This window comes from Podarcis tiliguerta, assembly GCF_965153285.1.
Source record: "Podarcis tiliguerta genome assembly, chromosome: 11".
In the NCBI taxonomy this organism is placed as follows: Eukaryota; Metazoa; Chordata; class Lepidosauria; order Squamata; family Lacertidae; genus Podarcis; species Podarcis tiliguerta.
Genome location: NC_139544.1, coordinates 18,898,610 through 18,917,675, shown reverse-complemented (window position 1 = coordinate 18,917,675; position 19,066 = coordinate 18,898,610). Strand labels below are relative to the sequence as shown.

Sequence of the window (19,066 nt, the reverse complement as noted above, 5' to 3'; positions counted from 1 at the left end):
GCTCCCAGTACGTTTCCGAGCACAATTCAAAGTGTTGGTGCTGACCTTTAAAGCCCTGAACACCTGTGGCTCAGTATACTTAAAGGAGAGTCTCCACCCCCATTGTCTAGTCCGGACACTGAGGTCCAGCTCTGAGGGCCTTCTGGCGGTTCCCTCACTGCAAGAAGTGAGGTTACAGGGAACCAGGCAGAGGGCCTTCTCAGTAGTGGCACCCGCCCTGTGGAACGCCCTCTCATCTGATGTCAAGGAAATAGCCCTGTTTAGGGAAGTTTTTAATGTTTGATGTTTTATTGTATTTTTAATATTCTGTTGGGAGCCACCCAGGGTGGCTGGGGAAACCCAGCCAGATGGGCGGGATATAAATAACAACAACAACAAAACAACAACAACAAAACAACAATAATTTATTATCATCATCATCATGTCGTTTACCTCAGGCAGCAAAGGGTCTTGGGCCGACTAGGGAAGCCAGGTGTATTTATGGCTCATGATTGAGTCTGCTGATGACAAGGATAATATTGGACTCAGGAGTCTTTGGAAGTGGAGTCAGTGTAATTTACCATTTATAATGTCTGCCAAGACCCACGTTCCAATCTCTACTCAGCCATGAAGCTCACCCAATGACCTTGGGCCAGTCACCTTCCCCCAGTGTAACCTACCTCACAAGGTTGTTGTGACAGAGGAACAGAAACCTTGTATGCCACCTCGTGCTCCTTGCAGGAAATACATGTGGTCATAAATTGGGTGTGGAAGTGGGAAGTTAGTTCTTTACTAAAGACGTCTGGGAACAAGCGCAGGTAAGGGCTAGGAGCATAAGAAGCTACATCTATCAGGTAGGACTGTTTGTCTACCTAGTCTGGTATTATCTCATCTGCCAGCATCTCTCCAAGGTCCCAGGTGGAGGTCTTTCCTATCATCTGCAACCTGTTCCTTTTAAACTAAAGATCCCAGGCATTCTACCTGGGACCTTCTGAATGCAAGCGCTGTGCTTGCCCCCTGAGCCACAGTCCATCACTTGTCCTCATAGGACTTCGGAATAGCTACTCCACTTCCTTTGCCCCTGATATTTTTTTTCTTGTAAAAACAAGGTTGAGGGTTCTGGAAAGGAGAATTAGAATAGCTGTTCAAAACCTCAGTTCAGTTTGCTCAATCTCTTCCAGCCCGCATGCATACTGCTCTTTTTTAAGGCAAACTTTGTTGGCATCTTTGAAAATGCATGTAAAGAGAGTTTTTGATAATGCTGTTGACCTTGAGTCTCTTGGCGTCTCTTCCCCAGTCTTTGTGGTTCTATAATCTGTTTTTGGAAATCATTTTCGTTCCCTTAATTTCATAGAAGACCCAGAGTGGTAGATAATCTGAAAAAGGCGATTGCCCCCGAGCTTTAAAAGTAAATAAAGATGTAAAAAGCAGCAAACAACATTTTCTTTCTTCTTATCCTTTTTTTTTAATAGAGCCAATTAAATAGCAGCAGCTTGTTAAACACTGGCAGCCTGCCCTCAATGTTTATTCATACACAGTATGTTTGGCTAAAACATGCAGCCCTTTCATTGACAAGTCTGTATTTAATATTTGAAATGATTGGAACTGATTATTTCCTCTCTGCTCTTGTGGCTTTTTAACCCACCGGAACATTGTCACTGATTGTTCTTAGGTTTTCTTTCATTAAGCCATACTTGATTTTATGAAAGGATGCAAGCAAAATGGTTCTGGCTTTAGGATAGTTTGCTTAATTATTTCTATTTCAACCCTTTCTTTCCTTTGCTAGATTTGACCTGTGCAATTTAAGATGCAAAGAAGATCTTTAAATTGTTCTAATATAGCTATTGTTCTGTTTATAATATGTTCAGATTTTTCAAACACGCACTGGTGCTGTAGAAATTGCTTATATTTGATTTTTTTTTCCAGGTCAAAGAGACAGGGGAGGTTGCAATTGGAGGAGCATATGTCGATCTCACCTCATCCTCTGAACAGCCTTCAGCTAAGGTAGGGAAAGTGTGAAAGTGTGAGACATTGCTTTGTATGATGAATTCAAGAACAGTTTATATGCTACACTGAATAATGAAAATGAGTTGGATAGAAATCTAGTCACGCTTAGAGTAGACACATTAAAACTGATGGGACTTACCGTATTTTTCGCCCCATAGGACGCACTTTTTCCCCGCCAAAAATGAAGGGGAAATGTGTGTGCGTCCTATGGGGCGAATGCAGGCTTTCGCTGAAGCCGGGAGAGCGAGAGGCATCGGTGCGCACCGACCCCTCTCGCTCTCCAGGCTTCAGGAAGCTATCTGCAAGCCTTGCAAGCCCTGTGGGAGTTCCCACAGGCTCACAAGGCTTGCGGGCAGCAGCCTGCTGCCCGAAGCACGGGGAACCCTCCGGAGGACTCCCCGTGCTTCGGGCGAGTGTCCCCAAGCCTGGCGCGCCCGACGGGAGGTCCCGCCGAGCGCGCGAGGCTTGGGGCGGCAGCCTCCCGCCCGAAGCACGGGGAGCCCTCCGGAGGACTCCCCGTGCTTCGGGGGCGTGTCCGCAAGCCTTGCGCGCCCGACGGGAGGTCCCGCCGAGCGCGCGAGGCTTGGGGCGGCAGCCTCCCGCCCGAAGCACGGGGAGCCCTCCGGAGGACTCCCCGTGCTTCGGGGGCGTGTCCGCAAGCCTTGCGCGCCCGACGGGAGGTCCCGCCGAGCGCGAGAGGCTTGGGGCGGCAGCCTCCCGCCCGAAGCACGGGGAGCCCTCCGGAGGACTCCCCGTGCTTCAGGCGAGTGTCCGCAAGGCTTGGGGCGGCAGCCGCAGCTGAGGGGGGGAAATAAAATGTTTTTATTCATTTCCCCCCCCAAAAAACGAGGTGCGTCCTATGGGCCGGTGCGCCCTATAGGACGAAAAATACGGTAAGTTAGTCATGAAATGGTAATAATAGCAGCAAACCTTTGCATTATGACCCAAATCCTCCACCCTCCCAGACAACAGTTTCTGTGACGTATTTCACTCCAGCCAATTTGCATTCATTTGTTTAATTTTGCATAAATCCTGGCTTTGCAAGTCATCATGAGAGGAATTTGGTTTATACAAACCACTGAGGTCACTTTCCCTAACCTGACCGCTTAAAGATAGTGCTCCTCAGCTATCCCTTGTAGACCTATCAGTTTGCAGAAGACATTGCCGCCACAGATGTTCAATTCCATATTCCTAGTCATCAGGGCTAGCAACATGGCTTCTGTTGTAAACGAAAGCAGAGGATTCTCATGTAAATCCAGTAGTATTAGACTCCTGTTCACTTGTTTAATTGATTGGTTGGATGGGAGGATGTTTGAGTTGGAAGGTTTGAGTGTTTGCATGGAAGTAACTAAAATATGCCTAAAATATCATCTCGGCCCTTGTATACCCAGCTGTGTTCTGCAGGAGAAGGCATCTTGCCAATACCATTTCATCAGGAGCTTGATTCTGCATGATGTAGAAATTGGGCCTATTAGCATTTTGGCAGGGGGGAATTGGAGCTTTTAAGTGTCTACCCTTTTGAATGTCCTTCTGCTACCTATTATTATTATTATTTTATTTATTACATTTATGCAGTGCTTTATACAAAAATACAAAAAGCGGCTTACATGTCAGACAGGAGCTATCTTTCCTATCTTTTCAGCCTTCCTTTTCCCAACCAGCCATTTAACTGGAGGTTTTTTATCTCAGCCTGTTTCTGCTTAAGATTGAGCTTGTGATTCTGTTTACATGTGCTTTTTACCATTGATGTTTTTGTTGCTGAATTGCTTGGAGATGTTTTGTGAATGGTGGCTTATAAATGGAATCACTTTTGCATAGCTTAGCTGGATAAAGGCTTTAATTATAGTAACACGTGGCTTTGAAGTATTTCTACCAGGAAATACTGCTAGAGCAGTTTCCTTAATCTTTCATCTAGAAACCTGTCATTTGCCCCTTCAACCCTTCCACCTTTGTATCAAAAAGAGTAGGAGCATATTGAGCTCTTTTTCAAGGTGGGGAATATGCTACCTGGGGCCTATAACGCCACAGATAAGGGCCACAAAATATCCTGTAAAGAAGGAAGCTAGAATTCTCTCTAACTGTGCGGTAATGAATCACAGGATATGGGTTTGGGTGTGAAATCCCTCAATGGCCATATCTCTTTGTATACATTAGGTAGTAGGACTCAAGAGTGACCTTGTGTTTGGAGAAATTGGTCGTCGCATCAAAGAGCTTGGCAGCGAGCTGGTGAAGAAAGTAAATGCCATATTTCAGTGGAACATCACTAAGGACGGAAAGACTGCAGTGCAGTGGAGTAAGTCACAAGTTTAATTAATTTACGGAATGCCTTATTGCGTCGTCTAATGAAGTGAGAAAACTTATGTGGTTCTAAGCCCTGCTAGATGAAAGGAAGATGGCAGCTAAGGAAGGTTCGCTTTCTAATAAAGCGAAGGTATATTTTATTACAGTAGTGCTCGTGGCATCGAAAACAAGACTTTAGCATCTTGTCACCTTAGAGCTGGTGGGCAATGAGGTTGCTATGCAAAGAGTTGAGGTCCTAGTTCAGATATATCACAAAAGGACACTATTCCTCAGTAACAATATTTACACAGGGGATCATGCTGCATAGATTTGTTGCAAAAGTCGCAGTGGTGATGTGTGCAGTTTCGACAGTCAAAAGCACTATACACATTCTGAAAATTCTCGTTTATTTTCTTCCTCCTCCTCTCTTCTGTGGATAAGGTTTTCCTTTTCATATTTGTCACTGTAAGACATCGACTTATTTCCCCGTTTGCAAGCAGACGTAATCTACAAAGCAGTTGGACATGGAAACAATAGATAATACTTTCTGTTTTGAGTAAGACACATCCATGTCTACAGAAATATTCATTTAAGGCTCCACTGGTCTTCATCTCGGGTTTGGAAACTGAATCCTGAGTATTTAGATCTGACTCAATCCTATAATGTGCTGTTAACAATGAATTAGATCTCAGTAGATTGGATTAAATCCCAGTTCTCACATTATGCCCGCCCCCTCCTGCACGTGGGAGGATCACGCTAATGCTTCTTTGGCCTGGCGGTAAATAGCATTTGATGATCATCATGTAAATGCCCTCTTATACTTTCTGCCGTCATTATCCTCTATTCCGATCACTCTGTTGTGCTAGCATACATAATATGCTTTCCCCAGTGGCAGCTGCGTTTTTATGTATGACTATTCCACATTCGTATTTATGTATGGTGTTCGCTGTTGATGCTAAAAGTGCCGTGATGAAAAAACAAAGCACATGAAACATGCATGCCTTGAAAGCCTCTGCTCTTCTGTGCCAATGTCTTTCCCGATCATAGTGCAGATATATATATATATGGCTAAGTCAATGAGTTTGAGGGATTGACCTCTGTTGCAAAGCAGTGGTGGGGAACCTGTTAGTCTCCATGGGTCAGATTCTGATCAGGATCGGCCTCATAGCCCAGATGAGTGCAGCCACCCACTTCTCCATTATGTGATTGACAGGTCGGTGACTTCCACCACCACGCCAGCTATAGGGAACCCCAAGGCTTCTCCTGTTTGTGTGCAAGTTGGAGAAGCCTTGAGGCTCCCTCAGCTGGGGGGCAGGATGCCTTCTGAGGCAGCAGAGCTGTTCAGCTGGGGGGGGGCAAGAGACCTCTTCTACCCCCCAGCTGAGCACTTCAGCGAAGCCCCAATGCTCCTTGGTTCAGAATTGAGGCTGAGATGCATTGGGACTCGCTCGCCGTGTAAGACTAGGTCACGGTCGGAACCTGCGTTCGACCGAGCTCCTCCGGAATCACCCTTTGACGATAATTAATGACCGAAGCCTCTGATAAGGCTCCAAGCACGTTTCCATTACGCAGAGAATCAAAGCAGCACGCGGAAGTGATGAGATTTATGAGCTACATGGCTAAAGAGTTTTATTACTAAGCTACACAGACAGAAAAGAAACACATCCTCTCTCTGTGAGAGCAGAGAGCAACTGAAACAACAAAGGAACAGGAAACCAGTAACGTCACATCCGTCTCCCCTCTCCCGTGAGACTTCCAACAGTATGGAATGTCTGGAATGCAAAACAGAGTCTTGTGACTCCAAAGCACTTCACAGTGGCAAACAGAAACTAACAGGTCGTGTATCTTGGAAGAAGCAGCCAAGACAAATTCCAGTCATCGTGATATATCAGCATATACTGGTTTTTGAGGTGGGTTTTTTAATATTATTTTTTAAAGGAAACCCCTAAAATTGTTTCCTGGGACGCGGGTGGCGCTGTGGGCTAAAGCCTCAGCGCCTAGGGCTTGCCGATCGAAAGGTCGGCGGTTCGAATCCCCGCGGCGGGGTGCGCTCCCGTTGTTCGGTCCCAGCGCCTGCCAACCTAGCAGTTCGAAAGCACTTTCGGGTGCAAGTAGATAAATAGGGACCGCTTACTAGCGGGAAGGTAAACGGCGTTTCCGTGTGCGGCTCTGGCTCGCCAGAGCAGCGATGTCACGCTGGCCACGTGACCCGGAAGTGTCTTCGGACAGCACTGGCCCCTGGCCTCTTTGAGTGAGATGGGCGCACAACCCCAGAGTCTGTCAAGACTGGCCCGTACGGGCAGGGGTACCTTTACCTTTACCTTTAAAATTGTTACCTAAAAACCCACCTAAAAATCGCCCCCCCCCAGGCATCACTTCTGCCTTTGGAATCCCAATAATGTCTGGGAAATCCCAAACGTATGGCAGCCCTAACTAAACTAAATAATCAGAGGTGAGTTGTTGTGCTAATGACAGCGGCAATTTGCTTAGCTATTTCCCCTGCTGGACTTCCAAGATGAGACATGAATCCCAAACTCATGAGGCAAGATTCACTGATACCTACAAGCAGTGGGAGAGTTCTCTAATCTTGATGGTGGAGCAAGCCATTTGTGCGGGGTATCTCTATCTCTCTATCATCTATCTATCATCTATCTATCTATCTATCTATCTATCTAATCTATCTATCTATCTATCTATCTATCTATCTATCTATCTATCTATCTATCATCATCATCTATCTATCTATCATCATCTATCTATCTATCATCTATCTATCTATCTATCATCTATCTATCTATCTATCTCTATCTCTCACTCTCCCCGCCCCCAATCGCAAGAGCCCCATGAAACTGTGTCAGAGGTTTTTGCCCAATCCCAGCTCACTTGCCACCCAAAACACTTTCACAAGTTTTCCCTTGCCGGCAAGCAGGCCCTGGTCACGAGCAGAGGCTGGGTGATTCGTGGATCCTCATTGTGGCTTTCACTGTGCAATTATCAAGATAAGTGAGTCCCTGGCAAGTTATAGTGCCGCGGACCCCTGGGTGTGTTCCGCAGACCCCCGGGGGCCCCAGACCCGTAATTGGGAACCACTGCTTTAGTATGTTCTTTAACTTGTGTTTTTTATATGTTAGTGAATCCTAAGCAACACAGACATTTAATATAATATTCCAAATAATACAAAAAACACATCAACAAAAATGCTGATTATCAGCCATAAATGAAAGATACCAAGATTAATTTCAGTACAGAAACAAAATTATTAAATTTCAAATCTCCATATAAGGATTTACTTGGTTGACCCAAAAGAAAAATGAATTTTGTCCATATAGCTAAGTCTCTCTCTCTCTCTCTCTCTCTCTATATATATATATATACACACAGAGGAAACTTGAGAGAAAGTAGTTGGTACAAAGTCTTCTAAAACTTTTGAAAAATATCAAAACTAATCTTTAAGAATAATGAAGAATACCTTTTTTGAACATCTTCTATGTCAGAGAGCCATCAAAAGTAAAGAGCATTGGGAATTTCCTTCCCTTAACACTAAGAACGAAGCAGAAAGATCCCTGTTTTCTTATCTCTTTCCTTCCATTTTCAAACCCGAAACCTCGTACGCTGAAGCCATCTAGGTCAGCAACTCTCATGGGGCAGCGGAAGAAGAAAACAGCTGCAGACTGTGGTTATTCAGTGCTTCATCGTATAAGCAAGCACTGCTGGGCACATTTAGGCTTGATATAAGCAACATTCAGGCATTCTGCTCATGGGTGAAAACCCACATGCAAGTAGGGGACAGGCATGCGAAGCAGTTTCGCTACCTCTGCCATTTTCCATCTCATGGATGGTGAAGGTCTGAACCGTGGAACCTCTTGTGGAGACTCTGTATGATTTAGAACTCAGATTATTGTGTGGGGAATGTCTCCCTGAGTAGAGGAAGTCTTGACCTCCATGAGTTGAAAGGCGAGGGACAGGAGACGCTTGTTGCGCTCGTCCCCATTCACCATGCTTGCAAGTAGATTTTATTTGTGACCATAACACTTGACTAGGGCTGCAGATTGTTCTATATGCCTAACTTCCAGCCTGAGCTTCAGGTGAGTATTCGTATAGCAACCATACATTCCTGTTGCTCTTCCTTTTATATAGCCTTGGATATCCTCTTCAAAAGGTTATAATGTACTGGGGCTCTTTTGACGGACAAATGGCAGCTTGTTGTTGTTGTTTAGTCGTTTAGTCATGTCCGACTCTTCGTGACCCCATGGACCAGAGCACGCCAGGCACTCCTGTCTTCCACTGCCTCCCGCAGTTTGGTCAAACTCATGCTGGTAGCTTCGAGAACACTGTCCAACCATCTCATCCTCTGTTGTCCCTTTCTCCTTGTGCCCTCAATCTTTCCCAACATCAGGGTATTCTCCAGGGAGTCTTCTCTTCTCATGAGGTGGCCAACGTATTGGAGCCTCAGCTTCAGGATCTGTCCTTCCAGTGAGCACTCAGGGCTGATTTCCTTAAGAATGGATAGGTTTGATCTTCTTGCATTCCATGGGACTCTCAAGAGTCTCTTCCAACACCATAATTCCAAAGCATCAATTCTTTGGCGATCAGCCTTCTTTATGGTCCAGCTCTCACTTCCATACATCACTACTGGGGAAACCATAGCTTTAACTATATGGGCTTTTCTTGGCAAGGTGATGTCTCTGCAGCTAGATCTATTTTAATCTTGCCTTATCGTTCAACCTGCTTTACCCCCTCCAATCTGACTAGGTTCCAGTTAGGGCCAGGTGATGTATAGATACACTGTCCAAAATCAGTTTGACGTCCACGTTGTGGTAACGGTTTCATCGTATTCAACATGGTCACATATTGCGAATCATGATGTGTGTGCATGCGCTATGTAAAAAATTGCGATATGGGAAAAACTGTGAAGCTAGCTGTCGCTTCTTTCATGATTCCTGCCACCCTTTTGTTCTGTAAAAATGTGTCTGTTTTAGAACCCTAAGCAGTAGCAGTTGCCAGGACAGTACCCTGTTTGCCTCTACATAGCTCCATCCTTATTTCAGACATCAGTATATTTAGCTGGTGGTATATCACAGTGTTGAAAACCAGACACCGCTCAGCGCCAATTCCAATATGCCTGGTGTTTTCCACTAGGAAGGGCAACGATAATAATAAAATCTCACAAGCTTTTTGTTAACATTGATGATGTTGGACTTTGATTCTCTTGGGGTCTGCTTTGAAACTTTGCTGCTAAAGGTTTGCAGCTAGGTTTTAGCCAGCGGTGCCTTTGCTTTGACGGCTGCCTTTGTTCTCCTGGCCCACCTGCTAGGCCTCTTCCCATTGATAAATCCACGGGGCTGCTGTGTTGGCACTCCATCTTTTGGCTTGTCGCTTCTCCCTTGGCTTTCTTCTCTGGTGTAATCTGCCGTGGCTGCTGTTGACAGCACTAGCAGCCTTCTGGACCCCTGCAGCTCATAGCCGTTGTGGGTGACGGCCGAATCTCTGGTGTCTTCAGCTGATGTCCTTGGGCTGAATGTCAGAGGAATAAATGACGAGAAGCAGCCCTTAAGGAAATGATTTGCGGTTCTGGTTGACACGGCCAATAATTTTATTCTTCCCAAATTCACAAGTGCCAAAAAAGCTTTTATTGCTTTGTGCAATTGACTAGAACCTCCTCCCTTGTATCATTCCATATCATGCCAGCCTCTTCATTTCGTTACCATTCCTCAGCAGCTGGGACACGTGAACCGGAATTAATACTTGTGTTGGAAGTGGAAATTCTTCAGCATAAATGCAGAAGAACAACAATAAGAATTCCTTTTATACACTGCATGGAATGCATTTGAGATCTTATCAAGACAATTCATTGTTTCCCTCCACCATTAACAACAACAACAACAACAACAACAACAATTTATTTAAACCCTGCCCATCTGGCTGGGTTTCTCCAGCCACTTTGGGTGGCTTTCAACAAAAGATTAAAAATACATTAAAACATCAGTCATTAAAAACTTTCCTAAACAGGGCTGCCTTCAGATGTCTTCTAAATGTCGGATAGTTGTTTATTTCTTTGACATCTGATGGGAGGGCGTTCCACAGGGCGGGCACCACTACCAAGAAGGCCCTCTGCTTGGTTTCCTGGAACTTCGCTTCTCGCAGTGGGGGAACTGCCAGAAGGCCCTTGGAGCTGGACCTCAGTGTCCGGGTTGAACAATGGGGGTGGAGACGCTCCTTCACGTATACTGGGCCGAGGCCGTTTAAATCAGAGACCATTTAAATCAGAGACTTATTTCTCTAATGGTAAACTGGTCTTTACCAAAAGGCCTCCTTCGTAGTAATGAAAGCAAGACTATTTAGCATTTACATTGTATACCTCCAAAATTTATCCAATGTAAACAGGGACGTCTTAGTCAACAACAGCAGCAACAACAACAACGATGTTGATGTTATTTATACCCTTCCTATTTGACTGGGTTACCCCAGCCACTCTGGGCATCTTCCAACATATATAAAAACATAGTAAGACATTAAACATTTTTTTAAAAAAACCTTCACTATACGGGGCTGCCTTCAGATGTCTTCTAAAGGTTATATAGTTACTTATCAATCACTCTCCAACATATCTCAAATGACAACAGGGACACCCTATTGTATCCTCTAGCATTTATCCGTTGAAAATAGGGACGTCCTAAGGAAAAGCAGGACATTTCGGGATCAAATCAGAAACTGGGACGGCTTCTGTAAATCTGGGAAAATAGGGACACTTGGAGGGTCTGATATTGTGCTTTAGATGTATTCAAGGCACTGTGCATGTCTACTCTGAAGTAAGTCCCAGTAAGACTTGCTTCCAGGTAAGTCTGTATATAGGATTACAGCTTCATTTGTACAACAGCCCTATATGGTTAGCTAATGCTATATTAATTTACAAATGGCTGGCAGAGAGGAAAGTGACTCAGCTAGCAAGTTTTTGGGTGAATTGAAATTTGAACCAAGCAGTTATCCAGTATACCATTAAATGGTTTATATTGCAAACCTCCCTGTGATGGTATGGAAATATTATTATTATTATTATTAATTATTATTATTATTATTATTATATAAAATAAAATAAAATAATAAATGATGGAAGATACTTGTTGTACCCTATTTTTTCTCTGAAACAGCTGGCAATGTTTCTCCATAGGAACCATTTATGTGGATATCTTATATTAAGAAAAAATAATTCATTTTTTTTAAAAAAATGAGTATGGTGGTATTGCGATGTGGCAATGTTCTCATCTTCAGAAAGGATTATGTGAAATCTTTTAAAGTGTTTTATGCAAAGTTCATCCTAAACTGGAGAAAGCTGTGGGGTTTTTGTAAAGAAAAAAAAGGCAATAATTTTATTGCAACCCATCAGGTAAATGCTGAAGTCTTCTGTATTAAAATTCCATGTAAAACTGCTTCAGGGATACGGTGTGTTGCGTAGCATATAGACAACATCTCACAAAGACAATTCTTAGAACAAATACAAGCACAACATGTTCTTTGTGAAGTTGTTATTCATAGGACAACCTAGAGACAAAGAAAACAGCTTCCAACTTGTTGTCTCACCGATGGTAAAATTGCTTGGATATCATAATTAAAAATGTCAGGTCCTTACAGGAGCATTAGCTTGGCAATGGCGTTGTTTTTATACACTCTAGCAGGGGCAGGAGAGAAGAGAGCGGCTCTGGAAATTTGCAAAATGTGAAAATGAATTGGCAGAGCAAAATCTTGTCATAACATTCTCCATTGCAAGCTACATGATACCTGACAGCTTATATACCCTGTAGTAGATCATTTTGGCAGCGCATTTTGTGCAGGAAATAGGACTTTGGGAGAGCGGACATTTTGAGAAATTGTTGGTGTTCCGTAAAGAAAGGAGAGATACTTGGCTAAGATTTAAGATAGTCTTGAAATGGAACATTAAAAAAGCACTATAGTACAAAACAAAACATCCCGCATCGTATCCTTGTGTGTGCGTTAGCTTAGAAGGGGGAGAAGCCTGTATGCTGAAGGAAAGTAGGACACTGATTTTTTAAAAAATAAGTTGGCCCGGATAATAGTTGGCCCTGAAATGTATCACAAAAAGATTAAATGTGAATACTGCCTTCATTTTTCTTTTCTTTTTTGCGGTAACTACTCTGGGGAAAATCCATACAGAATATGCTGCTGCCTTCGTACACTTATAGGCAATTTTGTGTTCCACTTGGTAACCTTTTTAGCAGGATGCAGAGGAAAGAATCCAGCATATTACTATTGAACTTGGCGATACTGAAGTACTTACTATTATCTTTACAGCTGTGACTTTTTCAAGCACAAGAGTTCGGTAATAAGCGCTATACGTCCTCTATCTGAGCAGATAACTTCCTGTACTGACAGAGAAATTTAGTATCTGTCTGTCTTCCTCTTCATTTTCCAGAGAGAGACTGCTTGAGAGTACCAATCAAAGATTACATCTTTCCTACTAACTGCAGCAGTATAGTATAGAAAGTGCTTGAGAGGGGAGAGATGAACTGTAAAACCCATTTTTATACAGCCATTTATTTATTTATATTGTTAGATCTATCCTGCCCTTTCTCCTGTTACGGCCCAGGATTCTGTACACATAGCATGGTATTTAACTAAGTTTCACTCAAAGTAGACCTATTGGGAGGAATTCAGTGTTGTATCCAGCCAGGTGGGTGGCACATAAAATGATAATTATAGCAGCAGCAGCAGCATCAACAACAACAACAGAAAGCAACCACCACCACAACCACCACAACAAGAAAGAATGGGAATTTTTTTAAATTTATTTAGGAGACCACTGTAAGCAGATGAAAACATTAGCAGGATTCTAATAACATTTGTAATGTAACAAGCACTATGGATAATATGGACAGATGCAAAATATAGATTATGAAATTATATGCAGCTGAAAATGTTGACAATAGGACCCAGAAGGGGAATGGTGGGAAGTCTCGAGATTCAGAGAAATCTCTATACATGGATATGCATTTGGTGTTGTTAGAACTTTACATTTGTAAAATCCAATAAAAACAATTTCAAAAAAACAACCAAAACAAACTATTACTATTATTATTGTTGTTGTTGTTGTTGCCTCTGTGCTGCTGGCTTTTGCTCATACACCAGTTTAGTTAAAACCATCTCCACAACTTGTGGCATTGAATTCTATTAGCCCACTCCAGAAATTAAGCTCCATATGTTCGAAGAACATTGGTGGAGGAGGTTGTGCGCAATGGACACCCCACTTTCCTCACTGGCTCTACCCCCCGGACCTTCTGCACATTGCCAGAAGGTCTGAAGGAGGAACCTATACATGTTCAGATGAATAGATTGTGGAGTTTGGGACTCTGGGTCCCATGGAGGAGCCTGTCAACTTCAGCTGAATTCAAAGGTTCCCCCATTTGCCTAACGCACTGAGGTCCTGGGGTGACTCTGAGAGTAGGGCCAGCCCAGAGCCCGCTTCCTTAAGTGAAGAAATACTTCACGTTGTATGTTCTGAACCTGCTTCCAGTCAGGGATTTCACTGCCTTCTCCAAGCAGCAGCATCATTCTGTGTGCGCCCACCCCCTTGGCACCTCATCTCAAATGGCCTGGGAAATAAATGTTTTGAGGCAACTCGCAGAGATTCTGAGCCAACACTTTTCAGCAGAAGCAATTTCCTCAGGTAATTAGCTATTAAAGCATATGTACAACCTCTTCACTCGGATGCTTAATGAGGGTAGGTTGCAGGATACGGCGGAAAGCCGAACAGGTTGTCATACTGTGAGGGGGCTCAAAGGACCCAAGTGCCTGGGGATAACGAGTTTCATAAATTGAGCCACTCTCCGTTGGAGCATCCCCACAGCAGGTAACTCAAATGACTGAACGGGAGGCACGTAATTAGGTAGACTTCATTACTTCTGTGTTAATAAATTAAAATAATTTAGGAACTTATATGGTTGGGAATCTGGGTGTAGTGATAAAAGAAATGTTTGCTTTTGTCTTTTTTCTGCTTTGATAATGTTGAGCTCTGTGTTTGTGTGTTTGCTAGTTCAGACTAATTAAATTCAGGAATTAATCTCATTGCTGTTAACCACTGTTGTCTTGTATCTTTTAAGTTCCCAATGTTCTGTATGACTCTCTTCCTGATTAAAAAAAAGTTCTTAAGGGAGCATGTAACATTCAGTTTTTGCTTTTTCCATTTTTTTAAAAAACTCTTATCAATTTTCCCCAGCCATGGACTTAAAGAATGGCACTGGAGACGTGTACCAGGGACCAGCCCGCGGGAAGGCTGATACCATTTTCACCTTGTCGGATGACGACTTCGTGGATTTGGTGCTAGGCAAGCTCAACCCACAAAAGGTACAGATGCAGAATTCATGTATTAAAGGAATGACTTTTAATTTGCAGGTGCTTAAGAGATGCTAAAGCAACAAGCCTAAACAAAGGATGGCTAGGGCAGCAACAACTTCCCATATTAAGAAAACACCTAATTTGTTAGTCATCTTGGACATCTTGTTTCAGTTGTTACAATGCTATGTACAATACCTGAAGGCTCACCCCTCCCCATATGAAGTGTCCTGGCCCCTGCAATCTGTCAGGAGTTCAGCCTACACTTGAGTAGGACCCTGGCAGAGACACATGCCCGACTGGCATGTTCTCTCCCTCCTGGTCAATCGTTCGGGAGCTTCATAAGCTTTCTTCAGCCCGAACATCACAGCGACCGATGCCAACCAACACCGGCACACTTAGGGATCCGCAGAGTTTGCGCAACTTGTGTGACAGACCTCAGCAACTCAGCATTTTGGCTAATCTACTTTATTTACATATAAACATGCGGAGCACTGCAAAATGGCTCCCTCTCTCTCTAGCATCAGACAGCAAAGAGGGGAAAAACAAAGGACAATAGTCCCACTTCACGGAACACAAACATCCTGTCTCCGTCACTTCCCACTCTGTGGAGTCAAAACATAGACCGTCATGTGAAAGACAAAAATCCCATGACTGCAGTCACGGAGCAGGAATTCTAACACATTCATCATCCGAGTCCCCTCTTCGTGTGCTTCCTCCACGTGCGGTCCGGAGGGTGGCAACACAAGAACAGGCCTTTTCAGTAGTGGCTCCCCATATGTGAGATGGGGTTTATCTGGTGTCTTCATTATATATTTTTAGGCACCAGACGAAAGCATTCCTCTTCAACCAGGCCTTTGGCATGTCTGGAATTTCCTGGCATGTCCTTTTTCAGATGTTATGGCAAGCCTAGACATGACAGAATAGTGTGCCGCAAGCCATAATGCTTAACTATAATAGTGTGGGTTTATCAACTTCATTTTGTGCATCCTAAAAGTGATACATTGCTGAGAATTCGCCTCTTCATGTTCTGCATGCTGTTACGACTGGTTATGTATAGCCTAAGAATTGAGCATCAGCGTTGCTGAATTGATGACTTTCGTGGTAATGTGCTGCATTTCCTTTCTACCCATGGTAATATTTTGCAGTGGGCAATATGAGAATTTGCAGTCTCATAGCTCTACACTCCTAACTTTGGAATGGTCCAGATCTTCAAAATCACCATTCAGAATTATTCTATTCCTTTCCTTTAGTTCAAAGAAACCACAACTCCTGGTGATTCGATAGGTTTGACCCCAATTGTCCACAGCAGATGCCGCCCCCGTCCCCAGTTAATTCCTCGCTGTCGCATTCTCTTGTAACTGTTCTTTAAAAGTGCAACTCTGGAAGAGCAGAGACAGCCTCTTTAATTGTTTTTCCCCCACTCTGCTTGCTGTAGGCATTCATCTCTGGTAAGCTGAAAGTTAAAGGAAACATCATGCTGAGCCAGAAGCTGGGGACGATTCTTCAGCAGTATGCAAAGCTGTGAGTTCCCTGCTGGATTGAGTTCGCCTGGGAAGAAAAAAGGAGCCGTTTCCTTTTTCAGATCAGCAACCTGAAACCTTTATGCAAATCCTGTCTTAGATAACTTCTAATAGACTTTATTGCTAACTCGCAAGTTGCCTTGATTCTTGCGGATACAGAAAATTGGTGTGGATGTTGATGGGTTTAACATGGTCTTTCTTCTTTCTTCAATGTTGCAAGCATTTATACCTTCCTTAGACCTTGTTCCTTGGAGCTACTTCCAATTAAAACACATTCAGTTAATATATTTCTATATGAAATTAAAACGTAATTCAATAAAACGTAACTTTGATACCATCCTGTTCTGGGTTATTGTTGTTCAGACGCCTAAGCCATGTTGCTCCTGTTACTTGGAGGGGCGGAGTCTACAATTATGAATAATATGTGGGATTCGTGTCTTGTACTTCAGTTTGTACGTTGCAGGGATAATCAGGCCAACAGTTGCAGCTATTTATTATTAGACTATAATAGGTTTATCTGAACTCCATATCAATAGGATTATTCTCTGGAAAATGGAGCGAATTTACCTATAGTACAACTACAAAACCAATGAGAGTTACAATAATGGTACTAAGGATGGGTCAGAGAAGGAATCATTTTATTACCCGTGTGACATAGTGCTAAACCATACTTTAGCATTACTTGCACAACCAGAGCAAGCCAGAGGAAACCCTTAGGTCTGCACACAACAGCTCTTGACCCACATGCCCAAGAGAGGAATAGTGTGTTGTTTTTGTAACGTTTTCTGGTGGTGGTACGTTCCTGAATTTAACCCACCAGAGATGTTTGCACACATGCATCCAAGTGTGTTATAGCATCATGTTCCCTACCAAATTTCACAAGTTGCAGGAAGGCGAGGCTAACTATCCCATGCCTGATGATGATGATGATGATGAAAATTTATTACTTATACCCCGCCCATATGGCCGGGTCTCCCCAGCCACTCTGGCCGGCTTCCAACAGAATATTAAAAACACGCTAAAACATCAAACATTAAAAACTTCCTTAAATAGGGCTGCCTTCAGATGTCTTCTAAAAGCCAGGGAGTTGTTTATTTCCTTGACATCTGATGGGAGGGCGTTCTACAGGGTGGGCACCACTACACCCTCAATTTCTCCATTATAACTTTTTAAGGACTCTTTCAGATTGTATGACTCCAGGGGGGAAATTCATAATACATGGAGCTTAAGCATAAAGGTATATGAGAATGAAAAACAACGAATCTGGATACAAAATGTGAAATTGGCAAAACAAGGCTACAAGTCCCACCTACCGTATTTTTTGCTCTATAAGACGCACTTTTCCCCTCCTAAAAAGTAAGGGGAAATGTGTGGGCATATTATGGAGCGAATGCAGGCTCCATGGCTTCAGCGAAAGCAACTCGAAGCCTCCGGAGAGGCGCTGCGCATTTTTCCCTCTCTGCGCAGCGCCCCTTCAGCGAAGCGGGAGGAGAAATGGAAGGGGCTCCATTTCTCCTGTCGCTTCGCTGAAGTGGCGCTGCGCAGAGGGAGAGAATATTTTTTTTCTTGTTCTCCTCTAAAACTAGGTGCGTCTTATGGTCGGGTGCGTCTTATAGAGCGAAAAATACGGTAGCTTATGAAGCTATTTTCAGTGTTGTTTTTCCTCATACTTTCAACCAAGACTTTCACGTAGGCTTTGTATTGCTGTTTGTTCAATATGCTCTAGAGTTAGTGCTGTCAGAAGGCAGCTCTTGATATTTATGGTCAAACGTGCCATTTTGTAGCTAGCTTGACATTAATTTTCCCCTTTACATGTGAGCTGGCCTTTTGCATCTCCTCTTGATGAAATGCAGCACAGATTTTCATCTTGGGCCCTGAAGACTTAGGATAGCAGGCGATTTATTGGAGCAAGGATCCTTCAGCATCGCTCTGCAGACTCCTCTCTTGTCAGTTTCTCTCTTCACTTTAATCGTCGGGAGTGCTGAACGATGTTGCCCTGCAACACAGCTCCATTAGCCCTCCAGGTCTGGAGCATCTCTGTTTTCCTTAGACTAGTACTGCTGACATATTCATGGTGTCCTAATTGTCAAGTCAGGCTGGTGGCAGACATTGGCAGATAGCAATGGGCAAAGCCATCGGTTTCTATGAATTCCTCATTTTTCCAGTCTTAAAATCAGTTATCCGTATTTCCTCACCAGTTTGTGGGCTGTTGTTTTTAAAGTCCTCCTGGATATTCACCAGCATTTTCATGCAGATATCTCCAAATATACATGTTTTCTTAGTAATAATAATAGTAATAATAATTTTTTATTTATACCCGCCCTCCCCAGCCAAGGCCGGGCTCAGAGCGGCTTACAAGCAATAGTAAAAACAAGATGAATGATTACAACTTAAAAACAAAAGTAAAATACAACATTAAAATAATGGAACATTAAAATATTAAAATGTAGCCTCATCGCAGGAGAAGGAAAAGAAAAAAGAAAGAGAGGGAGGGAGGGAATCAAATTGGCTCCAAGCCAAAGGCCAGGCGGAACAACTCTGTCTTACAGGCCCTGCGGAAAGAAATCAGATCCTGCAGGGCCCTGGTCTCATGAGGCAGAGAGTTCCACCAGGCCGGAGCCAGAGTTGAAAAGGCCCTGGCTCTGGTTGAAGCCAACCTAACTTCCTTAGGGCCTGGGACCACTAGGGTGTTGTTATTTATGGACCTTGAGGCTCTCCGTGGGGCATACCAGGAGAGGCGGTCCCGTGAAGGGCTTTAAAGGTCAAAAGCAGCACCTTAAATCTGACCCTGTACTCCACCGGGAGCCAGTGCAGCTTGAAAAGCACTGGGTGAATATGCTCCCATGGCAGAGACCCCGTGAGGAGCCTCGCTGCAGCATTCTGTACCCGCTGGAGTTTCTGGGACAGCTTCAAGGGCAGCCCTGCGTAGAGCG

General features: G+C 43.7%; 1 protein-coding gene across 1 annotated transcript in view; it reads left to right on the top strand.

Annotated features, from left to right (window-relative positions):
- HSD17B4 (hydroxysteroid 17-beta dehydrogenase 4) overlaps nt 1-16,470 on the top strand; it is a 76,809-nt gene extending 60,339 nt beyond the window's left edge. The window contains exons 21-24 of the mRNA XM_083403948.1: nt 1,906-1,983; nt 4,141-4,279; nt 14,495-14,622; nt 16,049-16,470. Of these exons, the coding sequence (XP_083260074.1) occupies nt 1,906-1,983; nt 4,141-4,279; nt 14,495-14,622; nt 16,049-16,138 (435 nt within the window). The 3' untranslated portion in view covers nt 16,139-16,470. The remainder of the gene's footprint in view (nt 1-1,905; nt 1,984-4,140; nt 4,280-14,494; nt 14,623-16,048) is intronic.
- Nucleotides 16,471-19,066: the final 2,596 nt, after the last annotated feature.